Here is a 24732-nt window from a genome sequence, read left to right as displayed (position 1 = left end):
TCCTCCAAATTCAGTTACCTCTGAACATAGGGAATGAAAGGCATGATTGAACTGTTAAAGAAAAATAATCCCCAGGGTTTGTGGTTCATCGTTTTGGGGCGCTTGTTGGTAGAATTTGAATGTTTTGTTAAAAGCCTTGTAACCCATATTAGAGAATGTATCAATAGTTTTTTCTTTAAACATGTTTATAGAAAATACTCTTTAACACAGGGAAATGTCAAGACATAGGATTATAGGAATATTGTTTTCATTTAACCTTTTCCAACACACTTGCTGGACGTCATGCTAACCTAGCCACTTCAAATTTTGCAAGTATTCACCTTTGTACTACCAATTCACAACGTAATTTGACTCATCTCAATACCTGGAAGCAAAACTCACTGATAGTCTGGAGAGAGAGAGACAGAGAGAGATTAAACTTCGGTAGACTTAATAGTGATTGCTTTAACTAGGTCATACTTGTTGCGTCGGGCAGCAGTGGCTGTAAATGGTAACTCAGGGTTGTTTCCTCCCTGTTCCTAACTTGAACACGGAGGACCAGACCTGATTTAAATAGGGAGATGGGCTCAAGTAAAAAATTGTAGAATACTGTAGTTTCAATAGGATTGATTGTGTGGTATAATGCATCATTCGTAGGGCGATGCATCTTTATACAACAGCTACTATACTTTCTGGGCTTTTGGAAGTTAGTTATGAACTGCAGCCCTAAACATATGAGCCAGAATAATTCCCTGTAGTGCTACTTATAAAGTCATGATTTTATACGCATCAGTCACTGATTTTTGTCAGTCCAATAAATCTTTTGAGCAGTAATAAACTATTCAAGCCTCTTTAGAAGATTATACTCTTACTTTATTGAGGACTTAGAGGTATTGTTTGCCTTCCAAATAGGCCAGAGCAGAATGACTACTTGATCCTCTATACAATTAATAGAGGGCCACAAGTTGGCCACCCCTGATTTAAATCCAACCAATTTAATTTCAATTTGAATTCTATTTTTTTTTTTTTAGAATCTTACTTTTATTGTTCTGCCTAACTTTCAGCAAAATACCTCCTATTGGATTCTGTAAAATGAGGTTACTATTATTATTATTATTATATCACCCGACTCCTAGTCAAACACGTTAGCCACTACACCACACTTCCCTCAGGGAAATCACTAATACCAAATCGTGTCCTTTACAAAAGATGGAAGTGGATGTTTAAATATATTAACATCTATGAACGCCAAATACTTAAAACTTGCAAAATATTTTATTTGTTCAATGTGTAATTGTTTTTAAGACACCAACATCAGCTGTGATGCTGGCTGCAGCAGTCTAATATACTTAAAATGACATATAAAAATTCACATACTGTTGAAACTACGGCAAAGTACAGAAGTATTTTATGCTAATGACTAATTCTACTGGGTGGAGAAAGGACATAACATTTTAGAGTAAAATAAAAGTTAAATTCCAAACCACCAAGCAACATACCCTGTTGTGGGTGAACATTACAAATGATCTTATCCTTTTCCTGCGTACCCAGTAAGACAAAGAGCAAGACTAAAATATGGTGTGTTTTCTAGGTAATTTATCTAGTTCTAAGAACTGATAGCATCAAGAATTATTGTTGGGGAAATATTTAAGAAATATTTTGTTTCTTAAAAAGTGACTCTCTTATACTTAATGCTTAGCATTTATATAGTGCTTTAGTGTTCAAAACGTGATACAGACATTATCTCAGCAGTATTATAAGACAAGTCAGTGTTTTCATAATGAACACAGGCAGGAAGAGGCTGAGAAGGATAGCGATCTCTCTAAGGCGACTAAAAGAGTTCATGCTCTGAATTAAGGGGTCACTGTGCTACACTTGCTGTCAATCAGCATCTTTCATAACCATATACTTGGATTTCCATTACAGAGTGATTAGAAAGGAATATATTAACTTTTGTTCCTACTCATATCCAGTTCAGAGTATCAAGCAAGCAAGAAGCAGTCCAGTCCATTTCCTGTTCTGTGTCTCTGTCCCGTGAGTTCAGAACATCATATCATTTCAATGTGGGTAGCTACTGTAGTCTGTCCTCGAAGGTTCTGAGCTATACAAATGTAGTTTCCGGCATCAATGGTCTCAAAATCTTCGACAGTAATAACGCTCTCGGAGATTCTTGTGGTATGACCGATTCCTCTGTCGATCAGCCTCCAAGAGTCTTGGATAATCACAGGTCTTTCATGCTGATTGAAAAACACCCATATAAAATAGTAATAGAGTACAATTCTGTAAACAGTATTCATTTTCTTAGCAGCATTTAATTTGTTCACATAAAGCAGACTTCCCCCACCTGGTGCCCTCCAGATATGTTCAACTGCAACTACCTGCATTCCCAGCCAGCATGGTCAGTTGCCATCCAGTACGAGTGGAGGGCACCAGGTTGGGGGAGGCTGACATAAATCACACATAAGAGTTTTAGTCTAAATTTAAGAGTTATTAAGGGAAGAGACTGAGGCTGCTAGTTTGACAACAGAACCCCAGTTGTTCTCATACAATGAAAGATGTATCTGCTGCCGCTGTAGCTGCCTGTATTTTTAAATTCACAGAAAGCTTAATATTTGGAGGGAAAGCGTGGCACAACTTAAGACTGGCTTCTCTTTGCATTCATGCCAGATATAGACAGTTTAATTTGGGATTTGAGAATTTAAATGTGATGCACAGCTGGATTCCGTGCATGTTTAATTGTAAATGGGCTGAATCCAGCAGCAGGACTTACTCATAAGTAAATGTTCATAAAATTCAACCTTAGGGTTGGATCTGGACTCAGTCATGCTTAGAGTAGCTACGCTGCAATCAATGAGAATTAGTCATGACTAACATAAGTCCTACAGAGTTCAATGGTTCTATCCTAAGCATAACTAAGTGTAAATTCAGCCCATCTGGGTCCTCAAAGGCGCAATATTGAAATGGATCTTGTCCAGTTTAAATGGTTTAGGGATTGCAGTTGCTTGGCTTGCCTTTTTAGTTTAGGTACTTGGTATATAATAGGAGTTCAGTACATGCTGATGTAAGCCAACGTTTAGAATGTAAGAATTTGTTCCTTTTAATGCCACCTTTGAAAAAGTTGTTATATTTCATGCATAAGGGAGTAAAAATGGATTAAGATTTAGTGTGCAGTCCTGTTATCCATGTTTGTATGAGTAAATCTGCATGAGCAACTAGGTGCAAGATTTTGCAGCTTCAGACACTTTCAATTTGCTTAATTTACCCATGGGGGCTATTATGTTGTGCTGGGTGCCTGGCTTACCATATCATGCAAACCCAGGCAGCAGGGTTTGTTTGAGGGTTAGATAACCCTCAAATAATTCTAAAACAAGCCATGGGTTATCTGAGGGTTATCTAATCCTCAAACAACCCCTACCCCACAGGTTTGCATGACACAACAAGCCATGGCAAGCCAGGTGCCAAGCAAAAATGGCACCTATGAGCATTCAGTTAAATTAAGCCATGGTGGGCTGTTGTGTCATGCGAACCAGGTCACTGAGTCTTAGAAGTGGATCTAAAAATCAAGATTTTGGCAATCCAAGAAAGAAAACTATTAGAATGCTCTGTGCTCACAAGAAATTAACTTTAACGATGTATACCTACCTACAAGTCTAAAATTTTCAATATAAGAAAAGGAAACTGGAAAAGGTAGATTGTTTGGTATTTTACTTAATGGTAAGGAAGTTGACGTGAAGGGACCTTGTATTTTATAGCAGGATTTCCTAGATAAAAAACGTTCTTGATAAGATATTTGCATATTTGTTTCTTGGGTGCTAAATGCAATCTATAACACACAAATGCTACCTACTGTACTGTACTAGGTAGCTCTTTAGTGGTTCTTTTCTTAGGCTTTTGTGCTACAAAACTTGCCAGGGCAAGGATGAGGCATCTTTCCAAGCTGAAAGCGATGGAAAACAGGTTACAAGTCATTATTATTTCTTCTTGATATGTGCATCTCCTTTTCAAGACTTAAGCAAATCTTTCTGCAACCAATAAGTTTTGTTTCCACAGCTTTCTAAAGTCCATTCTAGAGTTAGTGCTATGTACATAATTTTCTATTTTAGCCTTTGAGAAATAACCAGAGAAGGAACAGAGCTTACCTCTTGCCCAGGATATATCCAATTAAATTCCACTTCTACATCTGGTTCCCCCAAAACTGTGCACAGAACACTGATATCATCACCACTTTCTGGATTATTGGATGATGCTTTGATTGTAGTTGAGGGTGGCCCACTAGGAACTGGTTAAAAAGGAAAAGTGAGATAAAATGAAAGGCTGTTTCCCAAATTACATTCTTACAGATGCAAGATTACCAGAAAAAAGCAGCCAGCCTGTTCCTGGACCCATTTCAATTGAACTTTCAGCAAGGATATGGGATTGAAACTGCTTTGATTGCTTGGTGCATGGCTGGTGCTGGGAAGTAGATGGTGGGGAGCGGAAGAACAACCCTATCAGTTCTCCTGGATGTCTCCGGAGCTTTGGATACCAGCAACCATGATATCCTTCTGGACTACCTGATGGGACTGGGCCTTGGTGTGCTATTTTGCAGTGGTTCCGGTCCTTTCTGTTGGGCTGTGGCTAGAGGGTGTTGGCGTGGGATTACTGTTTGACTCCCATAGGGTTGCCATAGAAGGTCTGCTGGATAAGACCAAAGGCCCATCTAGTCCAACAGTTCTACTATATCCGCAGTAGCTCACAATCAGTTTACCTTCCACGTAAAGCAACTGGTATTTAATGGAAATCTGAGGAGCTCCCCGTAATTCAGCTCTGCAGTAAACCACTCCTTTGTGATCAGAGGTTGGGTGCCGATAGACAAAGCCCTTCTTCATGTCATAGATTATGTTGGTTCCATCCACTTTGATTTCTTCTGCTGGAAACTCCTGATGTAGAGTTACTTTCGCTGACGGGTTGGTCACTAGGCAAGGAATCACTGCTGGTTTGTCTGGGTTGAGGTAGACCACTTCAAAATAGCTGGGGGAGGGAACAAAGAGCTCCCCTTTGTCTGTATAAAGAAGCAAATACAATGTATATTGGGCATAACTATCATACACTTAATTTCATTACAATTTTAACTCTGATGTTTTATTTATTTATTTATTTATTTAGAGTATTTTTATCCCACACCTCAACCAAAAAGGCTCCTGGAGCGGCTTACAATTGATCAGTAAAGAATGACAGTCCCTGCCCTCAGGCTTACATTCTAAAAAAGACATGAAACACAAGGAAAAGGGGATGGGGAGGGAAGAGGGAGAAAATAAAAATAAATTAAGAAGACTGTTCAGGCTGGTGGGAAGGCCCTGCTCCCCACTCTCATCTCCCAATGGAGGGGCAGACCAACAGCTTCTTCTTCTTCTTCTTCCCCACAAGGTCATGATGACCGTTAGCCCTGGGGTGGGTCCAGCTGTAGCAGGCTCTGATGGTCTCTGCCTGCTCTTGTCTCCCTTGCTTCTTCTTCCCCACAGGGTCAACATGACAGTTAGTTCTGTGGGGAGGGGGGAGGATTTTTACTACAATTCTGGGTTTTACTAATTTTATTTATTTGATTTTTACCCTGCCTTTCTACCAAGAGAAATGGCACTCAAGATGGCTTACAATTACAAATACACTTGATTAAAATAATAATAAAACAAATGCATTAAACACAGAATTAACAATAACAGGATAAAAGCAGGTTCAAATCCAACAGACCTGAATAAAAATGTCTTGCCCTGCCCATAGAAGGACAGCGGAGAGTGAGCCAACGTAACCTTTCCACAGCTTGGGAGCAGCCACTGAGAAAGCCCTCATTTGCATGACCACCAAAAGCACCTCTGAAAGTGAGTCTCAAAATAAATGCCTCCCCCAAAGGTCTTAACACCCAGGCAGGATCAATGGGAGGAAGCAGTCTTTCAGGTAGCCTGGTCCAGAGAAGGGGCTGAGCCAGAAACTCACTATTCAGAATGCTGCTTGTTCTGCTCTAAAATTGCATCTCTGAATGACTCAGGAAATCTTTCAACATCTGGATAATAGGTAGATAGATAATCCCTAGACATCTATTAAGGAATATGAGATTTTTAGGGTTGGTTTGGATGATCTCTTGGAGCACCCTTCCAATCCTGTTGTTCCATGACTGCAACAAAGAGAGGGTTAACTAATTAAAGCTGCAGGGCATGTCTGGCCTGGCCAATCTACTCTTAAGCAAATATCTAAATGTACCTCTTCCCCGTGCTAGGGAATGTGACTTGGCTGAATCTTGCCCAGGTATGTCTCTGTGTTAACCAAATCCTTATCCACTTTGAGTGGACAAATAATGACTCAGGATCCCCTCCCTAAGGAATATTCAGAGCGTCATCAGACAGAGGAAAATCATGATTACTTACCGTTGCTTCTCCGCCCACACCTTGTCCCTCATTACTTCCTGTTTTGAAAGAGGAAGTAAACAACATGCATGTGGCCCATTCAGTGGGCCATTTTAATCATGCTGCTTCTCCTGCACACAGCAGGAGACAGCGGCAACTTCCATCTTTAAAAATAAGTCGGACTTACTGGGGTGGTTTTTTTGTGGCGCGAAGAAGGCTAGAAGGGGCAGGAGCTGCATGGGAGGCAGACGACGTCATGAGAGGGACCCGCAAAAATCTGTGAGTGCCCAGTAATCAGCATGGAATAAAATTCTAGTCTGAAGGAGCTCTCAATCTATGTAAATTCAGCCTATGTAACTGCAAGGACTATAGTTGCAGCTGACACAGTCTGAAGAAAGGCCAGAGCTGGGGAATCGGGATACGGTGAAATCCCAAGATGGAAAAATAGAAATTACCTTCTTTAATAATAACTTTGGGATGAACTATCCAGTCCATTACCTGTAAAGAAGATGTACGTTGAGCCTGTTTTTGACTCATCCTTCTTGCAATTGTAGTCACTGCATAGGAGTAGCCAACAGCTGTATTCACCAGTGTCTGCTGCAGTGGAATTTCCCAGGATCAGCTGACCATATCTATCATGTTGCTTGATGCTAGTTAGAACAAAGACAAAGCATAACCAAACTCAGTTTGTGCTAGTTTTATACTCTCATATGACTTGATTTCATTATTTTGATTTTCCTTCTATTTCATTTTCACACCTCTGTTCATCAGAAATCACATACAAAGATGAAACAACATTTTGCTTAAAAGTCATGATGTAGGGCCATTGTTTAGAGTTAGTTTCAGCCTTTATGAATATTAATGTTTTCAATATTTCCTCTGGGGACAGAAAGACTATAATAATCTTCTATTCTTCTTTAACCCTTCATGAAATATTTACATGAGGGTTTCTGTATAAGCAGGGATAACACATTTCCTGCATCCTTTGAAAGAGCCTATCTTATGAGATACCTCACAGGAGTATTTCAGTCACACTTTCAGAAAATTGAGGGGTTTTTTTTAAAAAAAAATGTGTTTTATTCCAAAATCTAGTTTTTCAACATACTAATTTATCATTTCAACAACCATGAAAGGTCTGTGAGGCACTAAGAAATATGACCAAAGATGCTCATTCCTCACACTTGGTAAAGAAACAGCATCAACTGCTGATTGTATTGATGCATGGAACAAAAATATACTCTGCAAATATTTGCATGATCAAAGGAACAAAACCATCATACAATTTTGTATTCTGTCATTTATGTAAGGAAATGAAAGTGATTTTATAGGGCAGGCTTCAGTTTTGTGCCTGCCCTGCACATTATCAAAAGTCTAGCAATGCATCAGCAGCCCAGATGAGGGGTGGTCCCCAAATGGCAAGGGATAGAGTAACTTTTTCCAAATGCCTCCCCACTAGGGCTGCTGGAGAAATTTGTGATGGACTAAAATGAGTTCAGATTTCTAAGAATCTGACCTGTGAAATCCACTGCAGACTGGCCTCCCCAGGCCACACAAAGTTTGTGGACTTCTAGATTTTTATTTTTTACTTTCCTGAATTTATGCAAGTTCATTTGCAGGAAAATATGCACATTTCTGCTGAGACATATGCCATGCTGGAAAATATACATGGGGAAAAGTCGAATGGCATAGGAGACAATATGCTAAATGTTACATACTAATATAAATTATGTAAATTGTTGTGAACTTTCTTATGGAATTATTTGCGTATTTTTCTGTCTGTGAAAAGTTCAAATCCATCTGTGAACAGACGCTGGAATGAATGACAGGGCACAATCCATGAAAAACACAGGACGTATTTCTCAAAATCTGGACATCTCTACTTCCCACATATCTTGAATGTGAGAAGTGCATGCTGGAGAAGGAAAAAAAGGACACAGGTATTGCCATTCCAATAGAGCCCCTGGACCTATTTTATCCTTGGACCTCAGACCAAAGGGTGGCAACCATTGGCTTAATATTTCACATCAGCCTGTTGTCATTTGAACACCCTTTTGTGGAACTAGCTGAAAAGTGAGTAATTTGATTGTAGCTTTTGATGACATGCCTGCAAGACAAATGGCAATATTCAGCATTGAACATCTACAATATTGAGAAGCGGTTGTGCCTAAGGAATTTTGACTCCCGAAGTTAACAGTCTGCTAAATATGTGGTTAGAGGGCCCATCGGATGAGACAAATTAAGGTCAGCATTAATTAATTCACTGTACAAATTGATCTGCTGCACTCTCTACTTATAAACATTCCAGCAATTAAATGTCAATTTCTTGGTAAAGGATCAATTTTTTCAACATATATAAAATCTGATTGTGCCTGTAAAAATTGAATAAAAATTGCACTACAGTAATTGTTTATTTTTTTTATTCATATTTAGTTTCGTTTAATACAGTCTCCTCCCATTCTATCTTTCGGTAAATGGATGAACATGTTTAGCATTTACTTGAACTAGAACAGTAGCATTCTTCCAGAATAACAATTCCTGCTTCTAAGAAAGAGAGAGAGAAATGAACAGCTGGAACACCTGTCTAGATTTCACTGTCCATTCCTGAGCTTTATATATTTACAAAGACTTTGCACTAAATATATCAGCTTGAGGTAACCTGTGGTCCTCCAGATGTTGATGAATTCCTACTCTCATCAGTCATAGCCAACATGGCCAATGGTCTGGGCTGATGGAAGATGTATTCCAACACCTGGAGGACTACAGATTCCCCACTCCTGTTCTAAAGTATCCTAAAAAGTATCAGTACAACGTTCCTACTTTGTTGTACTCTTCATTTCCTAACCCCTAACCCTTTGCAGATTAAAGTTCTATCTAACCCCTTTCTGTTTTATATAGGAAACTGATGTTACAGTTTCTACATAAATGAAAAATAAATTATATTTACTTATTTATTACATGTACAATAGCCAGAGCACTCTGGGCAGTTCACAAATTCTATCCCATGCATGAATTACAGTACTGAATCATTTTTGAGTTTGGAGTAAAGAACCCCAACCATGGCAAGGGTGGTTTAGGGTGAAATCCTATCCATATTTAGACAGAAAAACATCCTACAATTCCCAGCATGCCCCAGCCAATATGGCTTTCTGAAGGGATGCTGGGAGTTGTAGGACTTTTTCTGTTTAAACATGTGCCTTTAGTGAAGCAAGGTGGCTAACACATATTGCCAAGAATAGAACGAAAAATACTGGGAACATTCTGGCAGAAATTAATTAGAATGAAGCCCTATTGAAATCAGTGGGACTTAAATTTGTCACAAGTAATGTCACTCCGTTCCTTTAAATTGTATGTTGTCATGAGTAATGCTTGTGCATTGTGACTTTAGTGTTTAAAGCTTACCAATAAATGGTCTTGTTTGTAGAAATCTTTAGTCATCCTATTCAAGAATAGTACCCGTTTTAGAAGTTTTCCAGCAGGGGCAAACAGACATGACATTATAAAGAACATATACTTACTATGAGTAGGAAAACCACTTTCCTCCTAATTTCGTGTAAATTTGTTCCAATCTTCGTAACACAATCCAGTTCCCAGACCTTAATTATGTTATATTTTGGCAAACGGAGTGGTGCCCAAATGTCTGCCTCTTATCTTTACTTTCTTATATACAGTACTATCTGTAGGTGGCTAGTAGAATTTTTGACTATTAGATTTAATACACGACAAGAACAGAACCTTCCCAAGACAATCCTTCTTCTATCCCAAGTTAGGGTAATTAGCACTTTCAACGTATGATCTCTTCCAGGGTCCTTTTCCCCCCAACTCATATGCACCAATACAGTTTATCCAAAACAACTCCTGCTAGACCTCCTGGCAAGCCAAGGAAATGACAACAGCAGCACAACTGCTGGTTACCCACACAGAGGGAAGTTCTCCAAAAATCTACCCAACCCGGAGTTCCTTTTGGAATAGTACTTCCCACAAAGAACCTAACCAGCAGCACAGCAGAAGCACCTATACACATGTACTGAGATAATGACCTGTGTGCATTTATAGAAAATGTAAGCAACTATGCAAATACCAAGTCTGTTTGTTGCAGCACTTACAAAACTCATAGTAATCTCATGTTCTTGTTGTTTTAAAGGAAATTCTTATCTCATATGCTAGAGTGAAAAAAAATCCCTGATAAAGTCTCAGAAGCTAGATCGGAATGAATAGTGTTTCCATTGGAAGAAGCAGGACTTCGAAGCCCTGCATAATTATTTTTTCCTCCCAATAACTAGCAAAAGCGGAAGATGTGATGCAAAACATGTAAGTAAATATGCTTAATTTGCATAATTTATACATGTTGTAGAATTATTTCTTTTTCTTAGCACAGAAGTTTTCATATTGATTTTTTAAAAATGTACAACACACAGCCCTGAATATAAGCACATTCCTAAAACCCAATAATCATCAGTAGCTATCAGTGGTTTTATATCTAAACCATTCGCAGCCCAATCCTATGCAGTGTTAATGAGAAAAGGGTTGCATCTATCAGATTTTTTGTTCAAAGTGTTCCAGCTGTATTAATCCAAGAATAATAAATAGTGAATGGTAGATATTTAATCAACTGTGTTTCTTTCGATGAAAACAAAACCAGTTTCAGTAGAGACCTTAGCTCATTAGAACAGCCTGTAACCCCCTGCTGATTAATCTATTGTATATGCAACTGTCTAGCGATTAGGCTACTCTCTACTTTGAACGACAGTAGCTCAGTTCAGAACTTCTTGTGATGCCAAGACAGGGCCAGATGGTCCTGCTGTGCTGGCATTGCACGAAAACTGTCTCTAGGAACTTATTATCCTTTGCTCCTCCTTAAGGAGGTATGGGGTTGGGTGCACGTTCTCCCTCCTGCAGCTCAGCAGCATGGATGCAGAGATACATTCGTGCTTTTGCGTAAGTAAGCAAAGTGTCTCTGCATTTATGGAAAATGAATCTCCTGTGCATTCTCTAGTACAGTGGTCTTCAACTGGTGGGTCATGGCCTAAAAGTGTGTCATGAGATCGATCCGGATGGGTTGCAGCAAAGCTGTTGCCACCATGTTTGGCAATTGTGAAAGTGGGAACCATGTTGCAGGTTGGGAGTCTGAGGTGAGTCTCAAGTCTGGACCAGTTGAAGACCACTGCTCTAATAGATCTACCTTTTTGTCATAGTCTAAAACCCTTGACAGAAGCATTCTTCATGACAATGAATAGCGTCAAAAACTTGCATCTTTATAAAGGCAAGTTGAAATAAGAAGAGATATTCCTCACCCACCCACCCCGATCTGTCTTCTGTGCCCTAGACTTATTTACATCCAGAAAAATATCTTAATGGGTACTGTATTTATCAAATGTACAACAGGTCCTGAAAAACAGGTTTGCAATTTTCAGGCTAACTCCTTTTTCAATGTAACCTAGATGCAACCTAGTAAAATATGACAAGTGGCAGAAACTACTCCAGTTGCAGCCTTTGGGCTGGATCCAGATTTAGTCATACTTATAGTCCCAGAGAAATCGGACTAAACTTACTCATAAAATAAAATAAAACAGAGGTGATCAAGAATTTTCATTGCAGTAACAGCCCACCAAAAAGCAAAACAAGTAACAGCAAAAAAAGCAATATATCATTGTACTCTTTTTTTTCTTTCAGTCATGAATGAATGAATAGAAAATGACTAAGGCAAAAAAAAATAGTGCTTATATGGAGAATCAGGATGAAGGAGAGAAATTAATCCTAAACTAATGATAAAATATGCCAAACAGTGGGGCTTTGCATACCCATATTGTTGATGCCACAACTGACAGGAAATAATCACCAAACAAATGAAGATACAGGCAAGAATAGCTTTGGTGTACCACTTTAACAGTGATTATAAGAATCATATATTGAAGACAACTGTTGAAATAATAGCTTTACAGCCCAACCAAACAGATGAAGTCCCACACTGTAGTCATACAGATTTGTGGCCACTTGTTCAAACATGTTCACAAATACCACTGTAAGAGAATGCCAGCAGTACTAACATGAAATCAGATCATTACTTAAAATGTCATAAGTTCAAAGGTTAGATTCACAGCCTCACTGACATCGGAGCCACCAGCCTCCACTAGCTATGTGAACACAACAGCCAATACATAAAAAGGAAAATCTAAGTCAGTATTGGGGAGACCTTTATGTTGGGCAAGATAGTTCGGGGCCACAGCCTAAAGTGGGTAGGGCCAACCCCACTGCTGGCATGTGGCATCTGATATGCTTCTCACCCCATTCACTGGCATACACATATCCTCCCCCCGCCACACACACTGGGATGCGCCTAGGGGTGTGCACTCCACATCGGAAAGATCTGGCAACTGCAAACATCCATGGAGCATTCGATCTTCTAGAGCGGAGATTGGCTGCTTCCAAACCCGATTAATTTCAGAGCAGAGGCACACCCAGTCGGAGCTTCTAATATCTCCGAAATTACCCAACAGTTTTTCAGGTGTCAATGCTGTGTGTGTGTGTCTCAGTTGAATATCTCCATATTTGGAGACGTGAGTGGGGTGAGGGGTAGCTTTCATACTGATATCTGTGGCTAACCAATTAGTAATTGCCACAGTGCTGTCCGTGACTGTGTTCTCCTCCAATCACAGTGTTCGGGGGAGTGGGAAACACTAACTGGCTGCTGGTTCTGGCCATGGGGGGACAGGGAGCATGTTTCTGCTTGAACTCATAGAAGTCAATCATCAACAGTGTGAAAGTGCTGCTAGGCTGGCTGGCATCATGAGTGAGTAAGCTTCTACACCTGAGTCAGGCAGGCTCTTTATTTCAGTTAAACTATTACTCCTGTTGGCTGGCTGGGCTTCCAGTGCAGGGAGGGGGAGGCCCTCCATTCAATAGTTCTGGAGGGCATCAGATTGGAAAAGGTTGGATTAGAAACATCCACCAGCAGCAGTGGAGCTCTGCATCAGCAAAGTAAAGGTTAAAAGCTCCCTCCATAAATGCGCAGGGGTGGATTAACGTACATGTGTGTGTGCACGTGTCTGGGGGATGGAAATGGTTTGAGGAGAATTTTTTAAAACAAAATTCCTAAAAAATCAAGGTATGAATGGAACTGCTGCTACAAACCTGGCATGCCTAAAGCCCTACTTATGTATATCATAATGCCAAGTTTCATCTCTTTATCTTTAAAAAATGACAGCTTTTTAAAAAATAATTTTCAAACAACGAAATTAAGCAAAATCCCCAAAAAATCAAGGCTTGAAAGGATCTGCTCCAAACTTGGCATGACTAAATACCAACTTAAGCACTATCGCCAAGTTTCATCTCTTTATCTTTAAAAATGAGGGAGGTGTAAGCATTTAATTCATTTCCATTGACTAGAACGGTTCTCTGGAAATGGGCAGTTCTCCAATGGGTAATACGACGGGGTGGAGTAACCAGAGCCGCTCGAAAAGCGGGGCTGAGAATCGCCTCAACAGAGCACCGCCCTGAGTTTTGGGGCGGAGAAGGCCTACTCTGCACCCCCCTAGATGTGCCTGCAGACTGAGTTCCCCAATGAAAAAAGTGAGTGCCAGAGAAAGCCGAGCTGGCAATCACTGGCTCAGATCAAATATAAAGGGGTGTGGCTTTGGAAAGGTGGAGTGTTCCCAAGAGGAACAGCCTAGCAGGCTGGATTGGGAATCTTGTGGACCAGAGCTTCCCCGTGGCTGATAGATGGTTAAACCCAGACAGTGCAGCCAATTTTCAAGGTTCTAATGAGTAGTTGCAATGGCTGGCAGGGATTCTACTAAAGTAGTAGTTGCTGAGTTGCATAATTACCTTTTTCCTTCTTGGCACTTGGAATGCTGCTATAGCAGTTCCAAGCACTGGACAGGGAGGCGGAGGAAGAACAAGAGGAGCCTTCTTCCTCCCCTCCTCCTGTCACATCTGCTGTCCAACAGTCATAGCTGCCAGATAAGGGGGTCTGAGGCTCACAGCAGAGGTTGAGAGCTCAGGGGGAGGGGGCTGGCAATTTACAAATATGTTTGAAACTTTTCAGTATACTCTATTGTTACACATAATTTTCAGTCTCAATTTGAATCAAGCCAGGAAAGTTTGCCTATCACTATACAAAAGTAATGGTAATCATCTCTACCTATAAAGCAGAAAGTATGTGTGTGTCACATATGTTCGGAAATGTTTAGCCACTTCCAGGTGAGTTAGAAACTTGAAATTTGGCACACTGATAGGTCCGGCTGCACAATGTACCACAAAAATCTAAAAACACAAAATTTGGGTGTTTAAGTATTTTTAAAGAATTTAATAAAAACCTAGGCTTATGCCTACAACTCCCAGCATGCCTTTGACGGGAGGCCAGACTTACCAGCCTTTGGCAGCCATTGTGAGTGCGCAGGTGGATGGCCGCTGCGTGCCTTTCACAACCCATACTCCTAAGGTCGGTCTCAAGCAGTCAATTCAATTCCACATAAAAGGAAACAACCCACATAAAGGGGTTGCGTCCATTTGCGGTGCCTCCTCCCAACCATCGAGCGTGTTTTTAAAACCATAACTAGATACAACAGTGTGACTTTGAGAGGCTGAACTCTGAACATGCTCAAAGGCACCCCATCCTGATATCGCTGTTTTCTCAGAATCTGGGGAAAGCGCATGCATACCCTTCACCCTTCAGAGGGGGTGGGAGACATTCTGGGTATGCCCAGAAACAGGCCCAACGAAGGAGGGCAAGTGCCCAGCCCTGGTCCTTCAGTACAGGCTCCTGATGAAGTACTTGGTGAATGAGAAGCATTTTTGTGAACCGCCTAGAGAGCTTTGGCTATTGGGCAGTAGAGAAATGCAATAAATAAATAAATAAATGGGCCAAGGCAGTCCCAGCATGGGCTTAAATTCATGGCGTTGACAAAATCGCGAAGGAAGCCTAAGCACCCAAATTGCAGCCTTTTCTTATCCAAAAGACCACCTCCTGCATTAACTTAGTCATGCACTGTGTTCAACATCCAAGGTCTTCCATCTTCAGAATTATGCTTTGTGGAGACACAAGAGGAGACCATCTTGATAGAAGCACCCAGACTGTGAAACACTCTCCCACAATAGTCTCAAGTTTTAAGAGGGCAGCAAAGACTTTTTAAAATTCCAATGTGCCTTTAATCTGTTTTTAATTTCTTGCTGTGGCAATGCATTTTCAAAGATCCAGTTGTTTTTTGCCTATCTCACATTGCATTTAATTATTTAAGTGATATATTCCATTTTGGTTTTAGTCTTATTCTTTTAATTGTATTTTTATGTTTTTAATCTGGAAGTCATCTCAGGGCAACTTTTAGGGGTAGAAAGGAATAGTATAATTTTTCTTTTAAAACTATCTCAAGTTGAAAATACAATCCTATGCAAATGATGGCCCATTAACCCGAGTAAATATATGAGTATTGTGCTATAAAGCACCCAACTTTAGGTGGGTTACACTTTTTGTGCTTCTCATTTTCAGTGCAAGCCTCTGAAGAGTTCATGCTCTTTAGAAAAAAGAGGAGAATCCCTCATTGAGAAGTCTTTCTTAGTTACGAGAAATCTTGACTTTATTTTTTCAGTTAGAAGTATAAATAGGTGTTCAAGCTGGTAACCCGTGCTCTAAATCTGGTAGTGCTAAATTAATGAAGTTATTTAATCAAGGCATTTAAAAGTCCAGTATTTGGATTTAAACTGGGAATACAAATGTTGAGACTATACATAATTTAAGTATTGAAAAATACCAGACTCTTGATTTCAAACATTACCATTTCTTTTTAGGACTACATTTATGAACTTGGAAAAAAGTCCTCATTTGTCTAAAAATCTAGCTTACCTTTATAGTCAAAGAATTTTGGCAATTCAGTTGACTATGTGTCTAAAACTACGCAAATACTCATGAAAAGTGAAAGCAGCTGTGCATTTATAGAATTATTTATTAATTCCCTCTGGTCAAGGGTGGATGCCAATAATATTACAGGTGAAAGCTGCCATCTAGTGGCCTGATATGCAATAACTCATCTAACTGCAAAATGAAACCCAGAGCATTTGGGAATAATATAATTAGCATACTGAATCTATTAGACTAATGGCATCTTTAGGTGTGATGGAAGTTCATGCATTTGCATTATTAGTTCCAAATGTAAGAGGTTGCATTTTCTGGCTGTCATGGTTAGTTTCTTCACAAACATCTCCGCCATGACATTATTTAACAAACAACTTGTATTTGTAGCAGATACACAGCTTTCTATGACAATTAATTACTTGAGCTAATTGTTGTTTTTTAAATTTGTGATAACAGTAGTTACTTTTCCATGGCTTAAATCTGATACATATCTATTTCTGGATATGTGACAACTTCTTCTGGGAAAAGATGTTACATTTCAATATGGCTGCCTTTGTTTCCTTATATTGCTAAGCCTAACCACATTATATTGCACATTTACTCTTCAACAATGTATTCATTTACTTTAATTAATGTCTAACGTTTTGATGACTCTCTCAGGAAAACATCACTCCCATGCATATAGAGAATGACGATATATAAAATTCACCCATACTTTTAGCTCAGTGTTATTCTTCTTTGAAAATCCAGCAGCAGGTGCAGAATATATAGAGAGAATTTAAAAAAAATGCTTCGTATCATTTATAATATGGAAAGTTTTTGCAAATAAAATTAATCTCAAATAGAGCAGATTGGTTTCATATCTTAGAATACTGGCAGAAGTTTCTCAGTTGGACTGGGAGTCGGGAGATCCTGGTTCTAGTCCCCACTCAGCCATGGAAACCCACTGGGTGACTTTGGGCCAGTCATACACTCTCAGCCCAACCCACCTCACAAGGTTGTTGTTGTGAGGATAAAATAGAGAGGAGGAGGAGGATTATGTACGCTGCCTTGGGTTCCTTGGAGGAAAAAAGGCGGGATATAAATGTAATAATAAATAATAAATAAATAAATACTGTTTATTATTATTTTTTCAGGGGAAGGGGGAGAAAATTATTTGGGATGAAGTTGGAAAACTAACTTGTGTAAAACAAGGCTTAGTGTCATCTTTTTACTTCCCATGAAGTTAGCAGATATTTCATCTGAGCAAGCTCCACCTCCACCCACTATTCATCTTGACTTTTATCCAATAGAAATGTGCAACGCTCCTTAATAAATCCTGCTGTTTTTACTGAGATTATTTTCCTTTCCCTATATATTCCTAAGTATTTTACCTAAGTGAAATCATCCAAAATTGCCCTGATTTTTTAAAATATATTATTTCTGTGAAGTTTAGATGCAACTTTTGTCATAGCCACCATTCAAAATCTTACCTGAGCCTGGAATCTTTAAAGGTGTCATGATAAGAAGGATAGCTCCATCCAATTTTATTTCCTTTACACCGCAGTTCTAAATTCTGCCCTGCAGAAAGGCTTAGAGTAGCAGCAGGCTTCTGAAAGCGGCCCTTATCCATTACTTGTGTCATTATGGAGTGGATCTTTGGCGAAGCATCTGTAGATTCTCTCTCCTTTAATTTAGGAGTTTTGGGTTTTACTTTTTTGTTTGCAGGTTTTATCCTGTTCTCTCCTGGTTCTTTCTGACGCTTGTTCTTAGCAGGCTGACCAATAACTATAACAAGGGAGAAGAAAAATAAACAATGTAATATCAATATCAACTCTCAACAACTATACTTTTCTATAGACACAGTTTTTCTTGAAAGGGTCCCCCGTCCCTACCTGTCCTGACGTAAGATTACCATTCGCAATCAATCTGTTTTAAATATGCCAGAACAACATACTATTTATTTTTTGACATTCTATTCATTTTTTTTAGTTCAACCAGGATATTCACTGATAGGCAATTTTAAGTTTGCATGGATTTAAATTACCACATGCAAATGAGCAATTACTAAGTTTTTCCCTGCGGAGAGATGACACTTCTCAGTAAAATCAATTCTCTTTGCCAGAAGCTACTCGTAGTCAGCACTCCTATGAACAAGTAGTTATTTTAAAAAACAGCTGAGATGATAGACTCAAATTAGTTTAGAATTTTAGAAAACTAAACTTGGTTTGTGCACACGGAATCTGCTTCATCTTGGCATAGGTTTACCCTGGTAAAAACGGCTTCTTAGTCTTATTTCCTAAGAACTTTGTACAAGATCTTCATCTTCCTATTAGAGCTATACTTGTGCTATTGAGATTCCTGGGGGATGCCTATACGGCTTCTTTACCCCGACATAAATGCGCAGATTCACATTTCAGGACACATGATGCAGCCGTCCATTCGCTGCAGCACCGGGTTTTTAACGTGATAATGCGCATATTCATAGTTGTGATTTACAGCGACTTTTGGATCAACATCCGAGTTTGTACCGCATTAGAATTATGCGTCCTTAGGGGAGTTAAATCGCATTTTGACATGTGGGCGTAACTTTGAGGGCAGGACAAAATGATTTCATGCCTTCCCACCTATCGCATTCTCTGGCTGCTTTGTTCCTTCCCGCTGTTTTCATGTTGATAGAGCTTTAAAATTTAAAGAAAGAGGGGAACGGGCAGTGAGAGGGAGGAGACGTGTCAGTCCCCCGCTCACATCCTCGTCTGCTGCCTTGTTCCTTTAAGCCCTCGGTTTTCCTCTTCTGTGAATCTGCAGAGCTCTGCAGATAAAATTTAAGGCTTTGCTTGTCGCTACTCCATTGCATCGTATGTGCGCATTAATAACTGCACTACAAAAATAAATTCAGGAGATAAATCGCTGTTGCTGCTGCTATGTGACACTCTTTGCCTAGATTCAAATCTACGAAAATTTGGGTTTATATTCAATGAGGAACAATCCCGTTGTCATATAGACAGGGGCCAAGCTTACCATTAGGTAAAGTGAGGTGGCCACCTCAGGAAGCAAACACTGGGGCAGGGTGGGAATGACAGCCTTCCCATTCCCAGCTATTCATCATGAGCATCCCACCCCACCCCAATAGGAGCATCATGCACATGTAGTTCCTCACCAGCAAATGTAAAAAAAAATTGTGTGTGCAAAATGTATACCTACAGGATGTAGTGTACCTTGTAGCAAAAAAATATCTCTGGCTCTGCCTCAGTTCCCTGGGGTTTGGGAGCGTATATCTTTGGTTCTATGGGAAGTGGAGGCAGGCAGCATAGTAATATAGATTACATTTGCTCTACCTACTGAACTGAAATAAGCCCTTTAAAACCAATTTTGTGCATACTCAGGGCTACTATTCAGCTTGACTGGGGAGGAAGGAGGGAACACTGCTGCCCCACCTCAAGCAGCAAAATGTATTGGGCCAGCTCCAATTATCATATATGGCCAGTAGCAGAATATTAAGTTCCCATCCTTGCTGCAGGGCAATAGCCTGTTTCAGCAGCCTAACAGGGCCAGATGGAACCCTACTGGTCCCTTGTGTCACCTGATCCCTGCTGAGCTGTTTGCTTCAAAGCCACCTCTGACAATATGCAGTGGAGTTACTGCAGCTCAGCAGAGAGCAGGTTAGCAACTCCTTCCTCCAGCACTTGCAGAGAGAGTAAATTGCCTGAATTGTGCTGCTAGATCTCCAGTTTCATATCCCTTGTGCCTCATAAACTGGATGTAGTTTTTCTGCTGTTTGCAAAGGGTTAGTTAAATGTTTCAAGAGACTCTGTGATTATTCCCATGCTTGAGTGATACAATGGGGAGCATTCAACTTCTAACAAACAATTCTAGAATAACATAAATATTTTATATTATGTTTGCATGGCTCATCACCAGTGAGACCATTGTGATTATTCAATAGATGCCCATGACACTCATAACATTGACACCTGGAATGGAAGTGCTAGCTCTGGGACACAGGGTACCGGAAAACTGATATTTTTCTAGAAATAAAATATCATTATTTGTTTATTGGGTAAATTCACACACACTATCTGGATCCCCTACAACCATCAAATAAATACTGTGTATTTCTAACAGTGATAAAGTCATGCAGGATGTTATCTGAAGTTTATTCGGAAAGATCATTGAATGGCAATATAATTCTGCTCCCAAACCAGACAAATGGCACTGTGGACACTGTGTATGAGTCAGAAGAGATAGAAATTCAATTGATTAAGCATCAGCAGGAATGTTATTACCAATTTTGTTAACATTGCTTGGGGACCATGGGGTTTTTGGACGCCGAGTCTCACTAATCAGACTAAGCTCTAGTTATTCTTGTTCATAGAGCACTATCAGTGCTTTACAGCAGACTTCCCATTGGCCATGCTGGCTGGGGATAATGGGAGTTGTAGTCAAACAAATCTGGAAGGCACCAGTTTGGGGAAGGCTGCTTTACAGCACAAGAACACACACACCAATGAAATCCACCCCAACCCAGATCTTTGTCAAAACAGCCTACAATCTTACTGATGGACAAGAGACAACCTGCCCCTCAACAGTATTAATATAAGCAAATTCTGGTAAACAAACAAACACAGCCTCATCCTATGCAGCTAATTCCACTAATTTTAATGGAGCATGTGATTGGTAGGAAGGTAATCAAGTCATGGTGGGAATCAAAAGTTTAATAGCCAGGGAATTCCATAAAGAGGGAGCCAATACATTAAATGCTCTACTCCAGATTGCAGGTCTATGCAGAACCACCAAGTGTGCCTCATCTGATGACTAGGCAGGTTGATTAGGCAGGTTGTCTCAAATATGTATGTTCACATATGTATGCAGATATGTGTACATACATATATACATACATATGTACATATCTCAAATATGTATGTACAATATGTATGTACATAATTTGATGACTTGCTCAAGGGAATAGATTTCACGGGAAAGTGTTTGTGAGCAAAAACACAAATTCTCTCTGCAGTGATTGAAGTTGGCTCATTCATGTATGCAAGTCTCTAGTAATGGAGTTATGAATATGTAGCCATACTGTGTTTGATGGGGCTTCCTCCCTAATAAATATACTGTTGGCTGTAGCTTCCTGCTGAGTGTTCATGCAATAGCAAACCACTGCGTAATGAAATAGCTGTGAGAAAAATAAATCAATTAAAAAAACCACAAAGCTGTAAAGAGTACGCAGGTAAACATGATGATTCCAAAGCTATGATAACTAGCAGGGAATAGGACTGACTGATTAGGGTGATGACATCTAACTCGTGTATAATTTCTCAGAGCTGCTTCACATATTGGGCTTTTTCCTACATGGAAAGCATTTCCTCGTAGTAAAAAAAACTATGAAACCAATATCACATTTGATGATTGCAAACACATATATTTCCCTGGAAGAAGTAATCCTATTTGGAAAGCCAGTATATTTATTGGTCAGACTGTTGGCCGAAATCCAGATTCTAATTCCCCCACAGCCTGTGAAGCTCAGAGTGACTTTAGGCTAGCCGCTATCTCTCAGCCAAACCTACCTCACAAGAATCACCAAAAGACTTGAAAAAACTAATGAACTTATTATGGCATCAGCTTTCATAAACTGAAACCCACCGGTTGTGAAGGTAAAATGAAAAAGAACTACCTCTCCCACACAGCATATAGTTAAACTATGGAATTTGCCACCACACAAGATGTAGTAATATCACCAAATTGGATGACTTTAAAATGAGGGTTAACAAATTCCTGGAGGGGAAGCTTATCATAGCTACTGCATGTGCTACCTTCAGTAGCAGAGGCTGTAAGCCTATACACACCCGTTGCTGGGGTACATGGGTGGGAGGATGCTGTTGGCCATTCCTGGTTGGCCACTGTGTGAACACAATGCTGTACTAGATGCAGCCTTGGTCTGAACCAGCACAGCTCTTATGTTCACCTGCATTGCTTTTGGGTGCGTCAAAGAAAGGATATATATACACCACATATTATCTTAGTGAGTTTCTAATACAGTACCAGAAAGTTATAATATCCAAGGCCTCTAACTGAATCTTAAAATTCTGGTTTGGACCCAGATTTATGCTGTTCAAGGGCGGTGGTAGAAGTGGACTTTCAGGAGATCCTGATGAATGACCTGAGCAGAGCAGAGGGGAGAATCTCCAAAAATCGGGCAGAAGGACCTTCCACAAACAGCCCTTCCTCTCACGGAAGGCAGATTCTGGATCCAATTCCTGAAAAATATTCGTGGGGGTGGGGTGGGGGGTAAAGAACTACATATGGCGAGACACGCTGAGCTGCACAATCCTAAATTGGGGGAAAATATGTCCAAATTCTCAAAATTCTTCAACGGGGCGTGGGTGGCGGCCAACGGACTCCATTACTCCCAGCCGCACTTGCTCTATTAGGAGACTCTATCAGGTAATGGGAAACAAGGCAGTTGATTTTCATCTGAGAGAAGTTGTAGGGTAGAAATAAGATCCCAACCAACCAACCAACCAACCAACTCCGCATTTATCCGCGACCCTCTGGGAAAGGGTAGCAAGGAATGACAGAAGAGGAGACGGAATCCAGGTTTGAAGGGGTTTGTTTCCAAGACGATGCTGCAAGGCTGGGCTTGCATGGAAAGGAGAGTGCAGGAAGGGAGGGAGGGAAGAAGCAGCGCCGCGCCGACCGGGCCGAGTCTGAACTCACCGTCTTGCAGCGTTTGGTGCAACAGCAGGAGACTGAGCAGGAGCCACGGCTTCATGGCGGGAGGGGGAGGGCGCCGAGCCGCCGGCCCGTCCGCCCTCGGAGAAAGTTAGTTAGGAAAAGGCCTGAAGCCCCCCTATGCCAACTTTTTCGGCAAAAAGACCGCAAGGGGAGCCAGCCACTGGAGGAGGATGGGGAAAGGGCTCTCTCAGCGGAATGGGGTTGCGTGTGTGTGTGGTGTGGTGGGGGGAGAGAATATGGCCCTTTCCTTTCCCGCCCTTAGGCCCCCCTCATTGCTGTCAATCAGTTCAGCTGGGATCTATTAGTGCCGCCGCCGCCGCCCCCCTCCTTTTGGAAGGGAGCTTTAGGCTATACATACGGGGCACCCCCATTTTGTCAGTATGAATGTCTCGCCCCATATAGCCAAGGTTGGGTGAGGGGGCCAATAATCTATACAGCCGCCTGCAACTTGGCGCCCTCCAGATGTGTTGGATTACGGCTCCCTGTTGTGGTCCAACACACATCTGGAGGGCGCCAAGTTGGGAATAACGGATCTGTTCTTTTCGGCAGCTAGAACCGGAGAAAGTTCCTCTTCTCCAAACCTACCCACACTTATTGAGTAAGTCCATGCCGGGAGTTACTAAGGAATAAACATCCGTAAGATCGAGCTATAAGAAACAGATGCTTTGAAAAACCCAAGCAAAAACCTAATCATTACAAAAGGTCCCGGGTGGGTTTGCGGAACTTCGGAATCCAAGGAGAAGGCCAAGCCATTAAAGCTTGAATCCTAAACACACTTACCTGAACGTCCCATGGGATTCAGTGGAACTTGCTTCTAAGTAAACAGGTAAATACGATCGTGCTGTAGGTTTCCCTTCTTATTTTCTGAAGGGATTCCTGCGCCTTTTAGTTGCGCCATAAGTAGAAGTGTATACAGCAAACTAAACTTGATGGTGCTTAAGAAATGCTGGAGCAGATTGTTCCAGGACAAAATGTTCGCATGCATGCTCTTGGACACCTAAATATGGCTAAGGAATATGGATAGACCCTGACACCCCCAAGGCCTTCCACAATGAATGTACAGGACCCATTTCCCTAGTTATACAGCAGAGATTTTTTTTTAAATGAGATTTTAGAACTGCACACCGGTGTCTGATGGCAATGCATGCACATAAACCATGCCGCTGCAACACACTTGTGCATTTTACTTGTGTGTGTGTGCAGTCCCTTTGTTACTCTATTCTAATTCTATTGTTCCCATGCACATATTGCTGAGATTTGGATGGGCAATGCAGAGGAAAATCCTCATTTTCTAGGCAGTATTCTGATTATTAAAACCACTGACAGAGAAAGAAGATTCCCAATCTTTCTCAAATGATACATTCTGCAAGGGTAGCAGAAAACCGGGTCACTGAAAACAGTATTTGGACCAGAAATGCCTATTGTAAACAATTACTCCTAAAGCATTGCTGTCTCTTTAAGGGGTGGCAACTTATGACTCTCCAGATGTTTCCCAGCCTATAATTCCCATCATTTCTCACCATTGGCTATGCTGGCTAGGGCTGTTAGGAGTTATGAACATCCAAATGTTTTGGCCTACAAGTTGCCCAACCCTGCAACTTTGTATAGCAGACTGGGAAGATAGAAATTATGCAGGCTGTGTGCTACCTAGGTCCTCAGGCTATTTTCCCTATACACATGGTCTGCGTAATGACCATCTGCCACTCCTGTATTGGCCTTAAGTCTATGCAGCAGAGGGGGAATATACTTGTTGAGTACCAAGTTTCAGTTTTTAAAAAAGACGCTGTCCATGATAGAAAGAAAACTGGTTAGGGA

At 40.7% G+C, this 24732-nt stretch overlaps 1 protein-coding gene across 1 annotated transcript; it reads right to left on the bottom strand.

Moving 5' to 3' along the window:
- Positions 1–1235: 1235 nt before the first annotated feature.
- On the bottom strand, positions 1236–22978 carry PDGFRL (platelet derived growth factor receptor like). The gene is made up of 6 exons (XM_063136441.1): positions 22900–22978; positions 17673–17967; positions 6855–7006; positions 4727–5020; positions 4119–4258; positions 1236–2216 (listed from the first exon to the last, which is right to left on the bottom strand). The coding sequence occupies exons 1-6, from the start codon at positions 22952–22954 to the stop codon at positions 2028–2030; spliced, it is 1125 nt and encodes a 374-aa protein (XP_062992511.1). The 5' UTR covers positions 22955–22978; the 3' UTR covers positions 1236–2027.
- Positions 22979–24732: the final 1754 nt, after the last annotated feature.

The sequence above is a fragment of the Elgaria multicarinata genome, chromosome 10 (genome assembly GCF_023053635.1).
Source record: "Elgaria multicarinata webbii isolate HBS135686 ecotype San Diego chromosome 10, rElgMul1.1.pri, whole genome shotgun sequence".
Lineage (NCBI taxonomy): Eukaryota > Metazoa > Chordata > Lepidosauria > Squamata > Anguidae > Elgaria > Elgaria multicarinata.
This window is presented reverse-complemented; position numbering and strand designations above follow the sequence as displayed.

Bases quoted from the DNA above. Each gene is read 5' to 3' on its own strand.
- PDGFRL (XM_063136441.1), bottom strand. From the start codon at position 22,954: ATGAAGCCGTGGCTCCTGCTCAGTCTCCTGCTGTTGCACCAAACGCTG. The intron at 17,968-22,899 runs GTGAGTTCAGAC...CCCTTGTTATAG, and splicing joins GCACCAAACGCTGCAAGACG to TTATTGGTCAGCCTGCTAAG. The intron at 4,259-4,726 runs GTAAACTGATTG...CTTTTTAACCAG, and splicing joins CCAGTTGCTTTACGTGGAAG to TTCCTAGTGGGCCACCCTCA.